General features: G+C 36.4%; 1 protein-coding gene across 2 annotated transcripts in view; it reads left to right on the forward strand.

The window, feature by feature from the left end:
- Window positions 1–18,148, forward strand: part of NDFIP2 (Nedd4 family interacting protein 2) — a 46,597-nt gene extending 28,449 nt beyond the window's left edge. For both annotated transcript variants that reach the window (XM_065056570.1, XM_065056575.1), the window contains 4 exons: window positions 7,483–7,607; window positions 10,713–10,779; window positions 14,407–14,512; window positions 16,328–18,148. In XM_065056570.1, coding sequence (XP_064912642.1) covers window positions 7,483–7,607; window positions 10,713–10,779; window positions 14,407–14,510 — 296 coding nt within the window. In that variant the 3' untranslated portion in view covers window positions 14,511–14,512; window positions 16,328–18,148. The remainder of the gene's footprint in view (window positions 1–7,482; window positions 7,608–10,712; window positions 10,780–14,406; window positions 14,513–16,327) is intronic.
- Window positions 18,149–18,314: the final 166 nt, after the last annotated feature.

An 18,314-nucleotide genomic window follows, 5' to 3' on the forward strand; every position in this document is an offset into this window, starting at 1 on the left:
ACACTCAAATGCAGTTTACCAAAACTGAATGCCCAGAACCTTGTATGCATCTTCAAGAATGAAGATATTTTCTTGGATAAACTGTCAACTTTCTCTTCAAATAGGTGTTTTCCTGGGGCTGACTACACAGAGCACTATTTTTACACATTTGACAAAAATACTCTGCAGATTATAATTTTTCTTGATTGTTCTGAGACTGTTACTGCCAACTTTGCTCGCCTATAAATGAAATGCATAAAATGAGTGCTTGCACATTGCAAGATATTTGTGCAGATGTGTGCTTAATCGGGCTCTGTGTTGGCTGTTACAGATAATGGTGACATATGGAAATCGATGAGGTTTGTGTGTTGCTTCTGTTCATAGGATGAGTAGCTCACAAAAGCTCATAGCATTTATAGATCTGTAATATTATTTTTTAGTAGTTTTTCTTAAGGAAATTGGAGAGCTAAATGAAAAATGAGCTTAATAATGGTAGATTGTAAATAGTGGGTTGTAGATTCCTTGTCACTCTAATGAGTAGATAAAAGTCTCCATAAAAATGATGTATGTAGATTTAAGAGAGCAGGGATTAAAATGAAATTTACAGTATGGCTGTCTTTTGGGTTTTGTTTTCAAGGTGGGATATGTTTAAACGCAGATCACAGAGAGCCTTGAATAAGTTCCCTCACTTAGTTAAAATGCAGAACAGTGTCAGGAATTGTGTTCTAATGAGAGGAGCATGGAAAGGGTGGCTTGTTCCAGGTGTGCTCTCCCACCTCCTCCCAGTATGCACAGCCTTGGTAGGAAGACTTTTCTCTTAATCAAAAACAGTGAACTTAGCTTTTTATATTTCATCTTATTCAACCGAAGTATAATAAAGCAAACTTTCTACTGAGCTTACCTGCGTATCAACTAGTGATACGTAGCTGTAATACCATCTAGTGGTAGCTGCTCAGGTTGCATGAAATTGCTGTCTTGAGGCCATCTGGTGGCCAGATCTGTTTGGATTTCTTGTTAGCTTTAAGAGCTTGGTGCATGCAAGTTACAAACCTGTTTCCCGTCTAAGTTGTAAAGTCCTGTTCTGTGTAGCATAACTAAATAGAATGAGACAACATGGTCAACAGGGTAAAAATCCTTTGCGTGAACAGCTGGGTTTTTTGCTTTAGCGTTTGATTCAGAAAGTTAGTGGAAAAAATGTAGGGAACTATATATTTTATTTCTAATAGGTGGCAAAATCATATGTTTTAAAAATTTTTGTTGCTCTTGAAATGTGTGACTATGCTGATGAGCCAAGAACCTGCTCTCTAAAGGTCAGAGATGGCGTTTGTCTCTTTCTGAGTTTGAGGTAAATGAATGTATTAGTGAATATATTCATTTTGCTATGAATGTGAAATGCAACAAATTTTGCTACCAGACCACTTAATATATTTTTTCTGTTATGTATTTTTAAGTTAGCTGTGCCTTATACATCATAGTATACATAGTATACATAGCATAAAATTCTTAGAATGCCAGAAGAGGTTGTTAATAGGTGAGTTTCTCAGAGGGTTTTTTTGTTTGTTTTTTGCTGTTTTTTTTTTAAATGCATAGCAAAAAGGAGGAATTTCTGAGCTGTTTCTTTCCATTTTGAACACAGCTGTAATGGTGATAGAGCAAGTAACTGTCATAAACCGAAAGACTTGGTTTTCATGCCTAATGAAGTCTTTTGAGTCATGTCTGATTGGCTCAGCCATCTGGGCATTAATAAGAGGGTTGTATGGTTACCTCTTATATTTATGGAGTACCTTAGAAATATCAAGCAGCCCCAGAAAGAATTGCAGAATTCGTCTGGATTCTTTGAAACCATGGAAGGGAGTTTTGGGTTGTCCCTACAACCAAGGAGAAATGAATATTAATTTGAACCTCACATATGAGTAAATAAGGAGGAAGAAATGGAGAAAAGTGTTCAATTGTACAGCCAAACTGAAAGTTCTTGTATAAAGTTCTGATTTGTTAATTTTGAACAACACCTGGGCAATATGAACACTGTGTACAACTCACACCAATAAAATCTCATAATGTAGAAAAATGTAAATGCATATATTGTCCCAGATGTTTTATGTAACAGATAATAGCCATACCAAAATTTTGTATATTAACATTCATACAATTACCAGAGCTACGAGATGCTTCAAACAGTTGATAAACTGCATTCAAGGTAGGTAATATATTTAGGGGTTTCACGCGGGCAGAAGTTGGAAGGTGGAGTCGCAGCACAGCCCTTGCTTGTGCGCTTCCCGAGGAGGGGTGAGCACAGTCTGAATTTTCTGCTGGGAGGATTCCTCTGCGTGAAGTCAAGAAACCTGACTCATGTACGTCCAGATCACGAATCTTAGACAGGTTTCTCTTTGGCATGCAAGAGAAACTGAGGGGGAGTCATCTGACTGAAATTGTTAATGTTGGAGGGAAATAAAGGAACTATTTTGGGAGCGCTTGTTTTCCTCTGATTATCAGAGAAGCCTGGCCAACCTTCATACACCATCACCTGACTTCTTTCTGTATGCAGAAAGAATTTGATTTACATGGTTTCTCCATACATGTTGGATGTAATACTGAATAATTGGAATGAGGAAGCTTCCAGATGGGCATTAAGAAAAATTTGCCAACAAGGGCAATGAAGCAGTAGAAATAAATTGCCTAGGGAAGGTTTTGAGCATTCATCACTGAGTAGAAAAAAAAGTAAAATTGTCTATTGAAGTTGATAGCAAGTGCTTCTAGTGATCATCGTCAGGCTTGAGGTGAGCCCTTCAGGAAGGAGCAAAAATGTGTCCTAGTTTACAGGTGGTATAAATTCTATGCGGAAATGGGAAGAATAATTCTAGTCGTGCATGAAAATCTGGATAGTATTATTTATTACAGTATGCTTAGTAAGCCTAGGCCAGGCATGAAACATTAAGCTCTTTGGTGTTTACTGTATATTAAAGTAATAAGTCATTGGACAAACACATTGAAGAATAAAGGATGTAACTGAGCATGGTTGCTTTTTGTGTGTATAGTTGTCATTATAATCTTACCACAGGCTTGAGCCATGGTTAAAATTTGAAACCAACATAGGTCTTCACACCAGTTTTCCTGGCTTCTTTTCCATAATACTGAATATAAACTTAAGACAAGTGATGAATGTGTAGCTTTGGGAAGCTAAGTAAAATAGATCAGCAAGTGAAGTGCAATAACAATTGAGGAAAAAGCAGATTAATTCTAGTGTGCTTATCATTATTGTTGCATCTTCTGATGTATTGCAATATGTATGAAAAAAATCATTGCACAAGATTGCTTAATAACTTGAAAAATTAAGTTTCCTTTGTTTACTGTAAATTGTGGGACTAGAATGAAAGGTGTCATTGCTTTGCAGCTTAATGAACACTAACAAAAGGCAAGCATGGATTAATAAATTGTTGATGCCCAAGTGCAGCTTCATACATCATCTTTTCCTTGCTGCTACAGTTACTGGAAAATGAAGAATGGCGATGGATACAAGCTGGTCTGTCAAAACCAAGCCAACTCATTTTACTACAGCTTCTTCAGAATTGCTGATAGACAAAAGACTTTTGATTTCAAAGTTCGGTTTTGATATGAAAGATCCTATGCTGACCACTGCCCCTCAGAAGAGAGCTTTGGGTCTAGAAGTGGCTGATGGATAGCCTTATTTTCTATGTCAGATTCTAAGACTTTTACAACATGTAGAACATCCTGTGCTTTCCATTTCAGCTAGGGTTACCTCATTGCAAACCGTAAAGAGAAATAAAAGTAAAACATAGTTGTTGTTAGCATTATATTGGATATCAAGAAGACTTTTTATTAAAAAAGACCTTTAGTCCAATCCTTCTCCTCCCAAAAAGCAACTTATCTGTTTTTCCTTAAGAGTTTTGTTGTCATGAGGAAAAAACTTTTAATTATTATATGCTTCTTATGTGAATTACATTAATATAGACTTCCTTTCTTCTCTTGTCACTTCAGGAATGTATAAAACCCCAAAATCTTAGATTTGTCAGTCCCACTTGTCTGTATGCTGTTAAAGTAGCGAAGAAAGAGACTGAAATCATGATGCTGGTGCAGTCAGTGTCACATTCATGTGAATGTCTGGCATTTTTTTAAAGGAAAGAGGACAATAACTGAAAGTTGGGTTCAAGTATGAATCCAGAAGCTGGCAATCTCTGGCACAGGGAACAATTCTTGCTGCAGGGTGATGAGTTGTGCAGTGGGAGAAGATGAACACAGAACCTGTCTGCGTGAAGAGGATGGGCAAACATAAATTAATGCCTTTTTTAAAAATTAAGTTCATTATATAGTTGTAGCAGCTTGTTAGACTTGGTCTCATGTTTAGGAATGGCTTTCTTCTTTCTGATAGTATGTATGAGTGCCAGATCAGGAACGTTGTATGAGAATGTCATGGGAAGCTGAAGCAGTATGAAGGACGAGGTCATCTCCTTAATTGCTGAGAAATGTCATTTACATTTCACGAAGTGAGTGGATGGATGCTGACAAGAAGTGGAGGATTGCGTTTGTTGAAGCCAGAAGCTCACACAATGACTTAGTTGTCTCTAGTAGAAACAGAAGGAAGTAAATACATCTAGAGAAAATAGGAGATGCTTCCTTTTACTAGTATCTCCCCTCATAAGTTTATTTTCTCTCTCAGCTTAGTGGAAAAACTTGTGCTGTGGCAATATAGGGATGAAAATTATGGACAACTTGTGTTGCAATAATTAGGAATTATACAGAAAATAACATTAGTAACTCTAACCACATGCAGTGTAGGCTGCAAAGCTCAGACAACTTGCATGACTGGCAGAGGATATATGTGGAAATCCTAGTGGAAAAAGGTACAGAAAGGCAGATGAGGCTAATCTTGATGTAGAGAAGAACAATCAGAATGTAGATAAAAACCTCATTTGTTACAGTCAACTCAGAAGCTGGAGATGTGTTTCTGAAAGGAAATAGTGTGTTTTGTAACCAGGATGAGACAATGAATAGGGGTCTAGAAGTACCCCCAGGACACTGAGGAGGTCAGAGAGAAGCAATGGGAAATATTGAAAACACTTAGACATTGTTGTTACCCATCTTAACGTTTTAAAAATGATGCAACACCAAGGCAGTGTTAGGAGGATCTCTCTAACATGTTGCCCAGGTTTTACAGAGATGGAGGTAGTACATTCCTCGTTATGCTGAAGAAACTTAAATAGTGAGGTATATAGTTCACTTTTATTTGGATGTGTGAACTTGCGTAGTTTATAGCTTTGATGTGGTTTATGCCTTTTCTTTCCCCCTTGTATTGTCTGCTTAAGTAACCTGATGGAGCAGCACACCGGTTAAAGCGAAAAAGCTGTTGTGCACAACACTGGAACATGCTGATGATGCCTGTGCTTTCAGGAGCTGAGCAAACAACCTGGTGTTAAATATCCACCCAATACTCATCCAGTGACTGTAGAGCCTATTTTTAATGTTCCTGTAGGTCAAATTGAAAGGAGGGTAAAATTGTTACTGTGTTCAATTTTGATAAGAACTAATTTTTCCCTCCCCTTGTATTTACGATTGGGAAATTTAGTTTTTATAATGCATATACAAATTAATTCACGTTATAGAGATCCTTATTTATATATATTTAAAAATTATAAGCATTCTGAGAATTCTTCTAGTCCACATAATCTATTAGAAACATGTCTATCTTCAGTCCTCTTTAGCGTGCCTATCTTGGGAGCCGCAATCACCCTTTGTAGCTTCAGTAGTGGGGAGAAATGGAGAGAGCAATAAGCTGTTATGCTGACACAGGAGCAGGGATGCATTGAAGAACTACCTTCTGAAATCTGTTACTCAGAAAAGTTTGGGGAAATTGGAAGAGTTTGCTTAAAATAAGAGAAATCCTGTTTTCAAAACAACATATCCAAGCTTGCTAATATAAATGCTTTTCCCGTGTTTTGGGAAGATAGGTAAACATTAGGGTCACAATGTTGTTCTGTAGTTCTTGTGTAATAGAAATGCTCTTTTTTCATTCTTCTCTGCATATACCGAATTGGGTCAGCATTTATTCTCCTGTGGGTTGTATGCTGTGTGTTACCTCTGGCTCTGTCTCAAGCAAGATGTTTTCTCACTTGTGCAAAATGACTGTGTTGATGGAAAGTCTTCCAAAACTTCTCTCGAAACTTCAGTTTCTTTACAGTTCATGGAGTCCCACTGCAGTTTGACTGATGACTTTAATTTTGCTTTTGTGGGCGAGTCATGTCTTCATGTGGATTGTTGGAGGAGTTGTAACAAGGTTTTAAATTACAAAAAAAAAGTGATTATTTATAGATAATCCTCCCAAATTGACTTCTGTTTAAGAAGACTATTGACCAATTTTCTTTTCCTAATGTTTTGCTCTAAAGTGTTCAAATATTTACCGAAAAGACAGACTTTTTTTTCTGTGGTGATTTATTGTCTGAATTTGATGTAGGGTTTTGTTTGTTTGTTTTTTCCATAAGTTTGGGGATTTAATACATTAAGGATTTGCGTGCAGGGATTTTATTCCCCTCTGCACCCCCCTTCCATTCCTGCTTGCCTCTTCAGTGATTTATGTGTTTATTGTGGGCTTCACTCATGTTTTCAATTTTTCACTGTCTTGTCCTCTCCAGAACTCCCATATCATTGTCTTCCATCAGCTGCCCCAGCTCTTCTCTTTGGTGGTTTTCTTTTTAGTTGTCCTCACTCCCATAGCTGAAACATCACCGACTTGGGGATTCCCTCACGTTGACCTAATGCACCCAAACTGGAGTCAGTACAGCTGATGCCGTTGATTGCCTAGTACATACATATATATGAAACTTACAACTGTAAAACCACTGGGAGTTCTGTAGAAGTGCTAACTGAAGTTACAGTGGTAGTTAAGCTCAATGTCCTTTTTGTTTCTCCATTTCTTAAGCCTCTATGTAAAGCTTCCAAGGCTTCTTATGCCTGAAAACAGTAACCAATGAAACATCAGCTTCTCAACTTATCTTCATTTCTATACTATGTTTACAGAGCAAGAGCAGATACTTTCATTGTGTTTGATCCAAAACGGATAAAGCTGAATATGCAGCCTTGATACATGCACGTATGTGTGCATATAACTATATTTTGGTTATTGAAGTTTAGCAAGGTCTTTTCTTTGTTTTAATCCACATCTTGTACGTTATAGTCCTTTGTTTACATTTACCCTTCATGTCTAGTGTCCTCTGGTTAGATTTCTGTAGCAACGTAATGCTTTCCTTTATGTTGGAATTTTCTCTTGTTTAAAGTAGTAGGTTCCAACCAGTTTACCATTTGCTTTGTTATTAAGTAACTGTACCAGGGGGAATGTCTGGGTTCAAAGTCGATCTCTGAAAGCCTGAATTACCGGAAGGGAATTACTGACTGTGTAAGCATGGCCTTATTACTTTAAAAGTGAAATTAATGTTAAGTCTGTTTGCTTAGCTATACAGATTAACAGAAGCTACTGTTTCTTTTATTTTATAGTGGCATTTATTTTCAACTGGATTGGATTTTGTTTATCCTTCTGTATAACAAATACCATAGCTGGGAGGTATGGTGCAATCTGTGGATTTGGTCTCTCCCTGATCAAATGGATTCTTATTGTACGGGTATGTTTGGGTTTTTTTTGATTCACACTGTACAGACACTATTTGTAGAACCAAACCATAACATTTCATTCAAGGATATATAATAATGGAATTAAAAATTAGTATAGTAAATTCCAGTATTTAACAAAGTGCCTAGAATTTTCTCTAACTTCTACTTTAGTTGAGAATTTACTTGCTATATATATGCTTACTAAGGATGAAGCTTAATCTATTTTTATCTGACATAGCATTTTATGTTAGTCTTTCCACTGAATAAATGCAGATGACTCATTTTTTGCACAAATATTTTAAAACATAAAGAAGAAATGGAGCTGGTACCTAAAATGTCACTGGTATTATAGTGTCCTATATGAAAGGTTTATAAATAGCTCAGTCTGTTGGCCGGGGGAAAAAAATAATAATTAGAAAACCTTTTTCCCTTGTGTTTGATTCTTTTATTCTCTGTAAGATATGTACTGAATCAAGTCAAAATTGAATATGAAATTAGTTACATTTTTATCATCTCAGATGCTGAATTTCTTGATGTTTTAACTGCAAGACTAGGTGCTGTTCAGAAAGGTATGTTAGCCAAGGGAAAGTTACTTAGCTAAGTGGATACTGGATGAAATGTGATGATCCTTTCTGAATTCTGCACGACTGTGAGACACAACATTTAAAATTTCACTCTATCTAACGACAAGAGAGATCTTGGGTAACTTAGTTAACTTTTATGCCCTGTCAGCTCTGAATTTGTTATGTGTGTGTGCTAGTAACTTTAACTTGATTTGGTCTTGGCACAATAATACAGGGATCGTAGAGAGGAGAGATTGCATGGTCCTTCCTGGACATGCCCTTCATTCTTCTTACAGCTGAGGGTGGGTTTTTCTTTGCTTTGCCAGGGCAGGGGAATTCTACTGGACTAGATGTGATTCTTAGTTGGAATTCAGGATCTGGGATGAAATTTGTCTCAAGGGAGGGAGAAGACATGATTTTTTCAACTGTGCGTGCATTAGGGATACCTTCAGCTTCCCTTGAGCCGTACTGAATAGAGGGTAGAATTGCTCATTGTGTCAGTGTTATTATTCCTCTCTGCTTGAAAATGTGCTCATAATGAATACCAAAATTAATATATGCTAAATTTCAGTGAAGAATTACTGTGTTCTAGGCTATATTTAAATTTCTGTATGTAATCTTTTACTAACTTTAAAATATTGGAGCTGACCAATTCCAAGACCTCAGGGCTCTTTTTGCTTCGTAGTGAAGATTGTCATCTTGTGTTGTCTCCTTTTATAGAGACAACAACCGAAAGCTCGTAAGGTGTTGTGTCGCCAGTTTTGTTTTCATGGTGACACGCAAGTACGCCTGTGTGTGTGGAATTGTTCTGTCCCTTTGTTTCAAGCTCTTCAGAAGGCTTGTGCTGCCCTTTCTCACTCAGGGTCAGTAGTTACAAAACTTTTATAGTGTCTAAACAATCCTAGTTCCCATATGCTCTCTCTATAACAGTTTTTACTGCGAGGAAAAAGAAAAATAAAAGAACAAAAGCATGATTTTGCTGTGGGGGAAATTCTGCAGCTATGAATTCTTCTGCCTAAAGAAAGTGTGAGAGTAGTGCGCATAGGCCAGTATTTGATTGCTGGTTTTAGTAAATCTTCCCAGTTAAATGCAACTGTAACTTTTTAAAAGGTGGATTGGTATATGTGTTTAGAGAATTGAAAATGCTGACTCTCAAGAGAGCTGGGATTAGTAATGTTGTGAATTTCCTGGGAACTTGAGTATTCATTTGATATTTTAATGACATGTCAAAATATGAAATGCTTACCCCACTGAATCATAGAAAAGCTGGTATTTATATAGGAATAATGTAAGAACCAATTTTTCAGTTCAACTTTGCAATTCTTGATTTTTTTTTTTTTTTATTTTTTTTTTTCTTGGATTTCCCATAAAAATGAATACAGTACAGGATTAAACCTTTAAAGAATTCATGTGGTCTGGCTTTATTCTGGAGAAAACATGTGGATTTCAGTGCACAGTTCCTCGAAGAAAAAAAACAGCTATTATATCTACAGTTCTTTAAATGTTTTGGATTTTTATCTGATTGCATATGTGGCACAGTATCCTCTCTTCTTCTTTTTTTTAAGAATAAACTGGATTATGTGCCTGAATTAGGTGATTTCTTGGTTGCTACTACTGAAATGGCGAATGATAAGTGGCAGGATGCAGTAAACAAGCTGCCTCTCAGTAGGACGGGAAGTGTGTGAGAAGTGTGCAGAGCCAGCGAGCAGGTTATTTTATTCTTTCTGGCAACTTTTCACCCATCTCCCCGTTCCTACTTGTGGTGCGCGTTTTGGAGACATTTGATTAGCCTTTTTATCAGTGAAGCATGCAGTCTGGAGTCTGGTAAAGGCACAGATACCTGTCTCCAACACCATCGCACGCTGCCCTCCAGCTGCCTCCCACATCACAGGGAGGACAAAACAGTCTACCATGGTCACTAACAGGAACAGTTGAAATACCACTTCAAGGTTCATTTAGTTGCGTTCAGCTCACTGCTGGGAACTGAATGCTGGTTTGAAAATGAAAAGACTTTAATGAGTTGGGGGTCTTTATGGGGCTGGTATTCTTGGCAGCGATTAACAGTAGGGGGTATACAGAAGGTCAAAAGCTCTTCTTTTGAGGGGTCAGCAGAACATCCCTGTCTGATAAGATTAAACTAATGTGGCTTTTGGTGTTAATATCTAAAGCAGCAGGCTGCTGTAATGTGTTTGGGATGGCAGGCATTGGGGGGGAAAAAAGGAAAATCGGCAAGTGGGGACTCATTATAACGGAAGATGTCAGAGGATTCTGGCAAGTGGTACAAGGGTTTTTTTAATATGTATGATTTTATATATATGCACACACACACTTTTATTTTTTTTAGAGGTTTTAAAATAACTATGCCACAGACTGATGCTGGAAGTGTTATTTGTATATTAAACTGCTGCACAAATACCAGGTTTGCATTTTAGTTGAAAGTAGTACTTTTATTTAAATTTACCTTTTCCTCTATGCTTTCTGTATTCACATAGTATATTGAATGTGTTTTAGTCATCTCTCTTACTGTAGCTAAGTCTCTTGTATGAATTTCAGTTTTCAGATTATTTTACTGGATATTTCAATGGACAGTACTGGCTTTGGTGGATATTTCTTGTACTTGGTAAGTGACAATTGAAAACGTTTCTGTTTTGATGTGGAAGTACTTAAACATGAATCACATAAATAAGAGTTCTGTAACATGTTTAGCTATGTGCTTTTCTTTAGCTGCTGATATTTTGTGTTGTTTTTATTTCCGTAGTATTCGCGAGGTTATTGGTTACCATAGTGGTGTTATTGTGTGAACTGCAGACTATTCGAATACCCTTCAGCTCAAAAAGCTTTGCTCTACATATATAATTATATGCATACTTGAGTCTTTTAGTTTCTGCTTTTTAAGCTGCTTCTACTTATCTAGGGGTGCAGAACTGTGTAATGAAACTCCACAGCTTTATGTAGAGAACTTATTGAAAAGTGAGTGATATCTAGTACTTACTTACCTGTATAAACATGTACGTCAAGCATTAGATTTTAAGAAATGTGACTGATCCTGGGAAGGTGGAGCCTCCTGTCTTGTGCATAAGTTCATAAAATGCCCTTTTTCTAGTCCTTTGAAATGCACACTGCATCAGTAGCTTCTCAGTCAGACAAGAGAACAGCTTCATGCTTTCTGATCACAGTGCTCCCATGATCTCAGCTTTCTCTTGAGAGATTGTTCTGCCCATGTTCAAAATCTTATGCACATCAAATTCTGCTCCTCTGCCTGTTTTTAGTTAGGACATACCAAACCCCAGCCACTCTACCTTTTTTTCCTACTGTGGATTCTGTAATTTGAATATGGAATCTGGAATTATTTTATTTTACAGAAATGAATGCTACTATCCATTTTCTCTCTCTGGAACTGTAGTAAACTATTGCTGGTTCAGTAGGTGGCACTCTTCCCTTTGAGTCAATTGACTCAAATGGCTAAACAGCAAATGTGAGAATGAAATGTTGAGTACATTTAAAAAAGATAAAAACACCACTGAGATCCTGTTTGTGAGTTGCTGTTCATCTCGCAAGAAATAAATGTTACCTAAAATTTTCTCGTATCTGCCTTTTAGTACGGTTTGAGGACATTCATCAGACTTGTTAATACTCGACTTGTTTTACTGTTGTATACTTGAGATACATGGAAACTACAGAGCACATCACAGCACCAGCCCCTTGAATGCTTTCATATTCTGTTGGAGGTGATTGTTTTTAAGTAGGAAGTAAAATGACTTTACAGGCACAAACATCTCCAGATAAATCTTTATTAAAAAGAAACCCTTGTGGTGCCTGAGGTTGAGGTTTGACACCTTTTTTCTCTTGGATGAAAATAGCGTGTTCTTCCTCTAACATTTTCCCCCACCATGTCTATGGAAAAAGCTGTGCACTTGTAGTTCTTTTCTTACTAGTCTTCTGCAGTGCTTGTTCGGAAGTTTGGTCACTTAGATTTAAGAAAGCCTTATTTTCAGCCTTAACTGTTTGAAGATTTTTGATTTGTTTTACTTTAACACACAAAGTTTATTCATTCCAAGACATACTATAAAAGGCACTGTGAGGCAGGTAGTATGCATCCAGCCATCAACGCTCCCTTGTCTTATGAACTTTTTGCATGAAATACACCAACTGATAACGTGGATATACTGAGATTGCTAGAACACCATAGAAGGATTTAACCCAACAGGGCTACTGAGCAGGATGTGGAGGAGCATTATCGAGTCTTGGGAGTGATGCCAAGCAGATCTGTATTTCATTGTTTTGGATAACTCTCTCATTAGAGCATGTGAGAGAGCATGTCCTGCATCTCTTCAGAAGTGAAAGAACCAAGTTGGATTCTTCCATTTGCATAATCCTTTGAACATACCTGAGCACACCTTTTGCCATCTTCTCTCTTCTGGTGCTCACCCAGCTGCTTCTGCTCCCTTCTTTCAACATCTGGAAAAATCTGCTCATGCTTCACGGAAAAGTGAAGTCTACTTCCAAGGAGCTGTCACGTACAGTGAATAAATTGGAGAAAGACAATTCAAATTTTTAAATTTAAATGTTAGCCAGTATTTCTTTTTGAGGAACACAATGGAAAGTGTTTTGGTTTTGTTTTATTTTATTTTTCTTTCCTTCCCTAAACAGAGAAATATAAAATATGGGTTGAACTTGGACTGGTTTTCCAACATGTGTAGTGCAGAAAGTATGCTTTCAGAAAGGCACCTTGAGAGCTGCCTGCCCACCTTTTGCTGTTTCAGCTGCTTTTCAGTTGAACATGGGACCATCATCTCTGGGAACGTCTGGGTAGCAGCTTTTGTAGTAGGCTTTTGATCCAGACCTTAGTGCTTTCATCTCCTTGCAGAATTCACCTTAATCACAGAAACGTGTCTGGCTTGGGTCAAAGTTCCAGTGGTTAGCAGAGCATTCTCTGTTTGGTTTCAGTGTGTGTGTGTCCTAAGGAGGTTTTCGTTTTTGTTTTTTAAAAAAAGGCAGAAAGAAAGTAAATAAATTGAAAATTTTACTTGTAAAAAGCACTTAGAGAAGAAACGAGCGTAGGATAAAACATAAGTAGTCTCAACGTGGAGAGCAGGTGGCGAAACTGCGTCACATAGCAAAATATCAATGTAACCATGGAGATTGTTTATTAGGATGTAAGATGATGAAAATGATGAAATCTTTTGCTAAACTGTTTACACTTCAGTTTAGATTTTCGTTTGAACCTTTGGAATCTTAATACATATGTGTATGTGTGTATACACATAAGCATATATCTTCAAGGTACCTATGTATTCATTAAATCAGGATAGTTGCTCTCTAGTCTTGTGTTTCTCTCCACTGGATGTGGAATTTGGATTTCAACCCCCCAACTCTTTGGGCGGATTGTTTCTTCTCTCTTGTGTTCTCCCTGATCTGACCGATAAGTGGATTAATCTGTTGAAGTTTACTTAGCAGAGGAAAATGAACCAAAGAGCTGTGTCCACTATGCAATAATATCTTTTTCTGTGTTTGTTTGGTCAGATGCCCAGTGAATTGGTAACATGATCGTGATTTCTACTGTTGCAATTGTAGCTTCTGTGTGACTGTTCTGTATCTCTTGTTCCTCTTAAAAGAGATAAAATATTCTTTCAAGTTGAGTTAAATTTAAATACTTAAAATAATTTGAAATGTGGAGTTGACCAAAAAAAAAAGTAATCATAACACATGTTGAGTAGTTTTCTTTGAATCTGTTTCCTTCCTGCTCTTCAACTGGTTCATTTTCCTGGATGGTTAAATCTCAAGCCATAATCTGTTACATTTTATTATAGTCATGTTGCTAGATCGGTCTGTGCCTTTTTTCCTCTTTTGACTTGAAATATGTTTCTCTTATACATTTATAAAGGTATGTTTTGTGCTCTGAATAGTCTTTTAACACACTGATAACTAATTTTAAGAATTCTACTTGAAAAGAATGTGGAGCATGTATTCTTTTTTTATGTTTTTCTTTTTAAGTTGTTTCGCGCAGTCTTTAGCGACTGATTCTTGAACGCAGAATGAACGTAACGTTTCTAAAAAGCCGTCCGTGAGGCTGCATCCTAATGTCACAAGACAGAAGCAGTAGACCTTCAGTTTGAATTCGTGAATGATGCATAAAGTCATTGATATCTTTAATACAATCTAGATTTCTAAAAAATAATAAAAATAATGTGGGATAGTGTCTGCTTGGGTTGATATAGTTCATTTTGTGTGTTTTCTACACTTTCAGGACTCCTCCTGTTCTTTCGGGGCTTTGTTAATTATCTTAAAGTCAGAAATATGTCTGAAAGCATGGCAGCTGCTCACAGAACAAGATTTTTTTTCTTGTACTGAAGGTAAGCCATTTTTAGTGATAAGGTTTTCTCTCCCAGGAAAACTGAGAAGAATTAAATACTTAGAGATAAATAATCAAACTTCTGTCACAAAACAGAAGTCACGTGATTTTTAAACATCTGTCATGAATTTTGTACATCTTCTACGTGGACTTATATCTGAAGTCTCTTGAAGTCATGAAATTGAAGGTAAATAGTGCATCCTTATTGCCTCCAGTCCTCCCTGGAAGTAGTGTTAGTGAAAAAAAATGAAGAGGAACCTGTTGTCTTTCCTAAGCAAGAAGCAATACCTACTCCCTGTCAGGATACTGTACTTTGTATTAGAAACCTGGCTTTAGCAGTCAACCTGTTGGGAGCATGTTAGGAAGCACTAAGCTGCCCACATATTAAACCCGATTGACGTGGGTCTGAACATGCGAACAATAGAGGAATATTGTCTCTCTTTACATGACTGGATTAAGTCAGTCATGTAAGAGTATAATTATTCTGTATGCAACAATGTGCTGTGTATATCCTTCAGGTAGCTGACTAATCAGTCTGGCACATATCCACTCTCTTTTAATATACTTTTTATCCATTAGATGGATCTATTAGACTTCACTGTGTAACTTAAATCAGGGGTCCCTGTTTGCAATTAACTTTTTTTTACTTAAACTGCATGATGAGATAAATCTAAGCCTAGAAATAAATACTGTGGCACTTTCATTACTCTGCAGCTTACTTAAAAAGCATAAATACTGTATTTTGGCTTAACTGAGAAGCTATGTTTGCTATAATAAAGGTTAGTCATAGGACCAGTATGAAGGAACCAACAACGCATTATTGAAGCCTGAAAAAAAACGAGACAGTATTTGCCTACAAAAAAATGGTTCCTATTATATAAGACAGTGATATTCATTTAAAATGGGCTAATAAATATTGGTGCTATACTACATAGTTCTTGATCATGGAAGAAATCTGTTAATAGAACAGTAACATAATATTTCTTTGTAATGTGCTATTTTTTTGTCAAAATTATGCTACAAGTGAAATAACTAATGCCTATGTTGCCTTCTAGTAACCAACCCACATTGGCATCTATTTGGCAGCATTTCCTTTTTACAGTAATTACATATCTCTCTTTTTCTTAGTAATATGGAAACCTCTTCAGAAATACTGAAATTTGTAGAGTTGAGACTGAAAATACCTGTTAGCTGTCAGTACAGTAAAGTGTAAAAACAATATTTAAAAAATAATTTTAAAGATTAATTAGTATTTGAAAACTGTAGCTTGAAGGGAATACTGAGAGTGTATGATAATGTGGTCTGGGAATCTTTGTTTTGATTAAACTAAAATTCTGCTTTGGGACAAAACGGTATTTAATTCAGCCTTAACGGGAGTTAATGAGTTTTCCTATCTGGGTTCAGTGGTTTTGAATTTTTCCTTTCATCACTGAGTTGTAGGGGCTGATAAGGTCCATTAGAGAGCTGGACACATAAATATGTTTTTTGAAGTATCTTAAGTATTGAAACAAGAAGTTCGGATTAATTGCTGTCACACTTGAATGTCCTTGTTCTTGCATAGACAGGTAATTTCCTCCTCAGTGGGTATTAGTTTTAATAAACAACAAATGTTGCCTGTACAGTTAGAAAATACTCTCAGGTGTTCTTTGAAATCATAACAAAATAATAGTAAGCTTTCTTTTTCATTTTTGTGCTGTCTTGACATGGGGGGCAAAGGGCTGCTGCGTTGTTGCTTCTCAGTTTAATGTCGGTCAGCAACGCTGCTGCTGGTGAATCACTGCAATGAACTGAAGTGCAACTCTCTCTCTGTCTCCAGACTGCATTGAACAGACATTCCTTTCCCATCCCAGTGTGAAGCTTCCAGATGATCTGTAACACTCCGAGTTAATAGAAGACTACTAAAACCAGAAGATGAATTAGTGAAGATACGGCTTCAAAAACAAATGACAGGATGGCTTATGCTCAAATGCCAGTTCTGGTCATTCTAGTAAATATTTATAATTGCTGCCTTTTGTTTTAGCACATTTGTATATGTGCTTATGAAAAAGATAGTATTGAAGTAAGAACAAACCATCTGTTAGTATAGATTAGGTACAGTCAGACTCAGTTAATCTGTGCTTGTTGTATCTGAAAGATTTAAGTGGTAACTTGTTTCACAGCGTGTATGTACCACTGAGTTGTTGATCTGAACTTCGAATACAATGGAATGCATTAAAAGATTCAGATTATCCAGTTCAGACAGGTTTGGTTTTTTTATATAATTTAGATTCATTTAATGATTGTGTAGAACATTAAGTTTACTAAAACCCAAAGTTCCTTGTTGTCACAAACTTGTATTCGCCAATATTTTATCAAATTCAAACCAATATAATGGTTTACTTAAAACTGATACTCTGAGTCCCCTGTAAATAACTCTGCATAAGTGACTGTTCGAATTGCTTCTTAGGAAATATGCCAGAATATATTTTGTAACAGCATATTCTCTAAATTTTGTTTAATCTTAGAGCTACGTACGTATTTTTTGTTAATTGGCCATTAAGGGTATAGTTACTATTAGATGTAATTTTGGAGGTAAAGGCATTCATCCTAACTTTCCTCACGTTATTATCAACAGGTTTGGGCTTGAGACTGAAAGTCCTTTATTCATAAGCATGATCCCATTAAAAGATGAAGTTTGTTCACATTCACAGGGATGGACAGCCTGACATCGTTAGTCCTTGGTTATGCGGTTGGATCCTTGGAGGTGCGTCTCTGTTCCTGAAACAGAGTATTGCAAGTGTATTCCCTGGGTTATAACATTGGCTCTGGTTAAGAAGTCTTGAGTTCTGTATAAATATAACATCCACAATGAGGGTTTCTCAAAAAAATTCATATAGCTATCTTGCAATGCTTGTTTAGAATACATACTTTGCCATTTCCTAAGAATAAACTAATTTAAATGTAAGGTAATTTTGGAAATAATCTGTGAAGGAAAAAAAGAAATCAAACCACCTTACTTTTAAAGCTCTGAAAGTAGAAAATGTGTGTTGCACCTCTCCTAGTGTTCATTTAAGGTATACTATTACTTTCTTATAAATATCATCTCTTTAAGGGGTACTGTCTACTGTTTATGCATGTGTGGTTTCCTTTTAAGTTTTTGAAAGTTATGCTGCTCCTCAAGTAGGAGAATACATCTCTCAGTCCTTTGTACAACTGGAATCTCAGTTGCAAAAATACGTTGGTTGTTGGTTGCACCTTTGAGGGGAAAACAAAACAAAACAAAACAAATACTTTCCTCCAGTTTTACTTTTTATATTAGAATTCTGCCTTTTTATTACTAACATTAAAACCAGTGAGGTTTATGTTGTTTTAAGCTAGTGTTGTATTCCGTTTTGTATCTATAATGAATGTTTAAAATATACATATGTAAGCTGGTTATGTTATTCATTTTCTTAATCTTTCAGAGACAGTGAAAGTGACTAAAACTTTAGGGGCACCTCCACTTCCCAGCTTTTTATGGAAAGAATAAAATTAAGTATTATATTCAATATCTGATTGGGATTTCCTTCTAACTTATCTGTTTCTTTCTGTGTTCTTTTGCATTCATTGTGCAAACAAGAAAAAAAGCGGATAATAAAACATTGCTTTGTTTTGCTAATTAAGACTTTTTCATTTTTTGTAGTTCACATTGAAAAATGCACACTGCAATATTTGTGTCAGCATGGAATTATAGACAAATTACTTTGCAAAATGATTACTAACCAATCCTTTCTACTCTTCTCTTTTTCATCATGTTTTATGACGACAAACTGTATTTCTTTTAA

The sequence above is a fragment of the Columba livia genome, chromosome 1 (genome assembly GCF_036013475.1).
Source record: "Columba livia isolate bColLiv1 breed racing homer chromosome 1, bColLiv1.pat.W.v2, whole genome shotgun sequence".
Classification (NCBI taxonomy): domain Eukaryota; kingdom Metazoa; phylum Chordata; class Aves; order Columbiformes; family Columbidae; genus Columba; species Columba livia.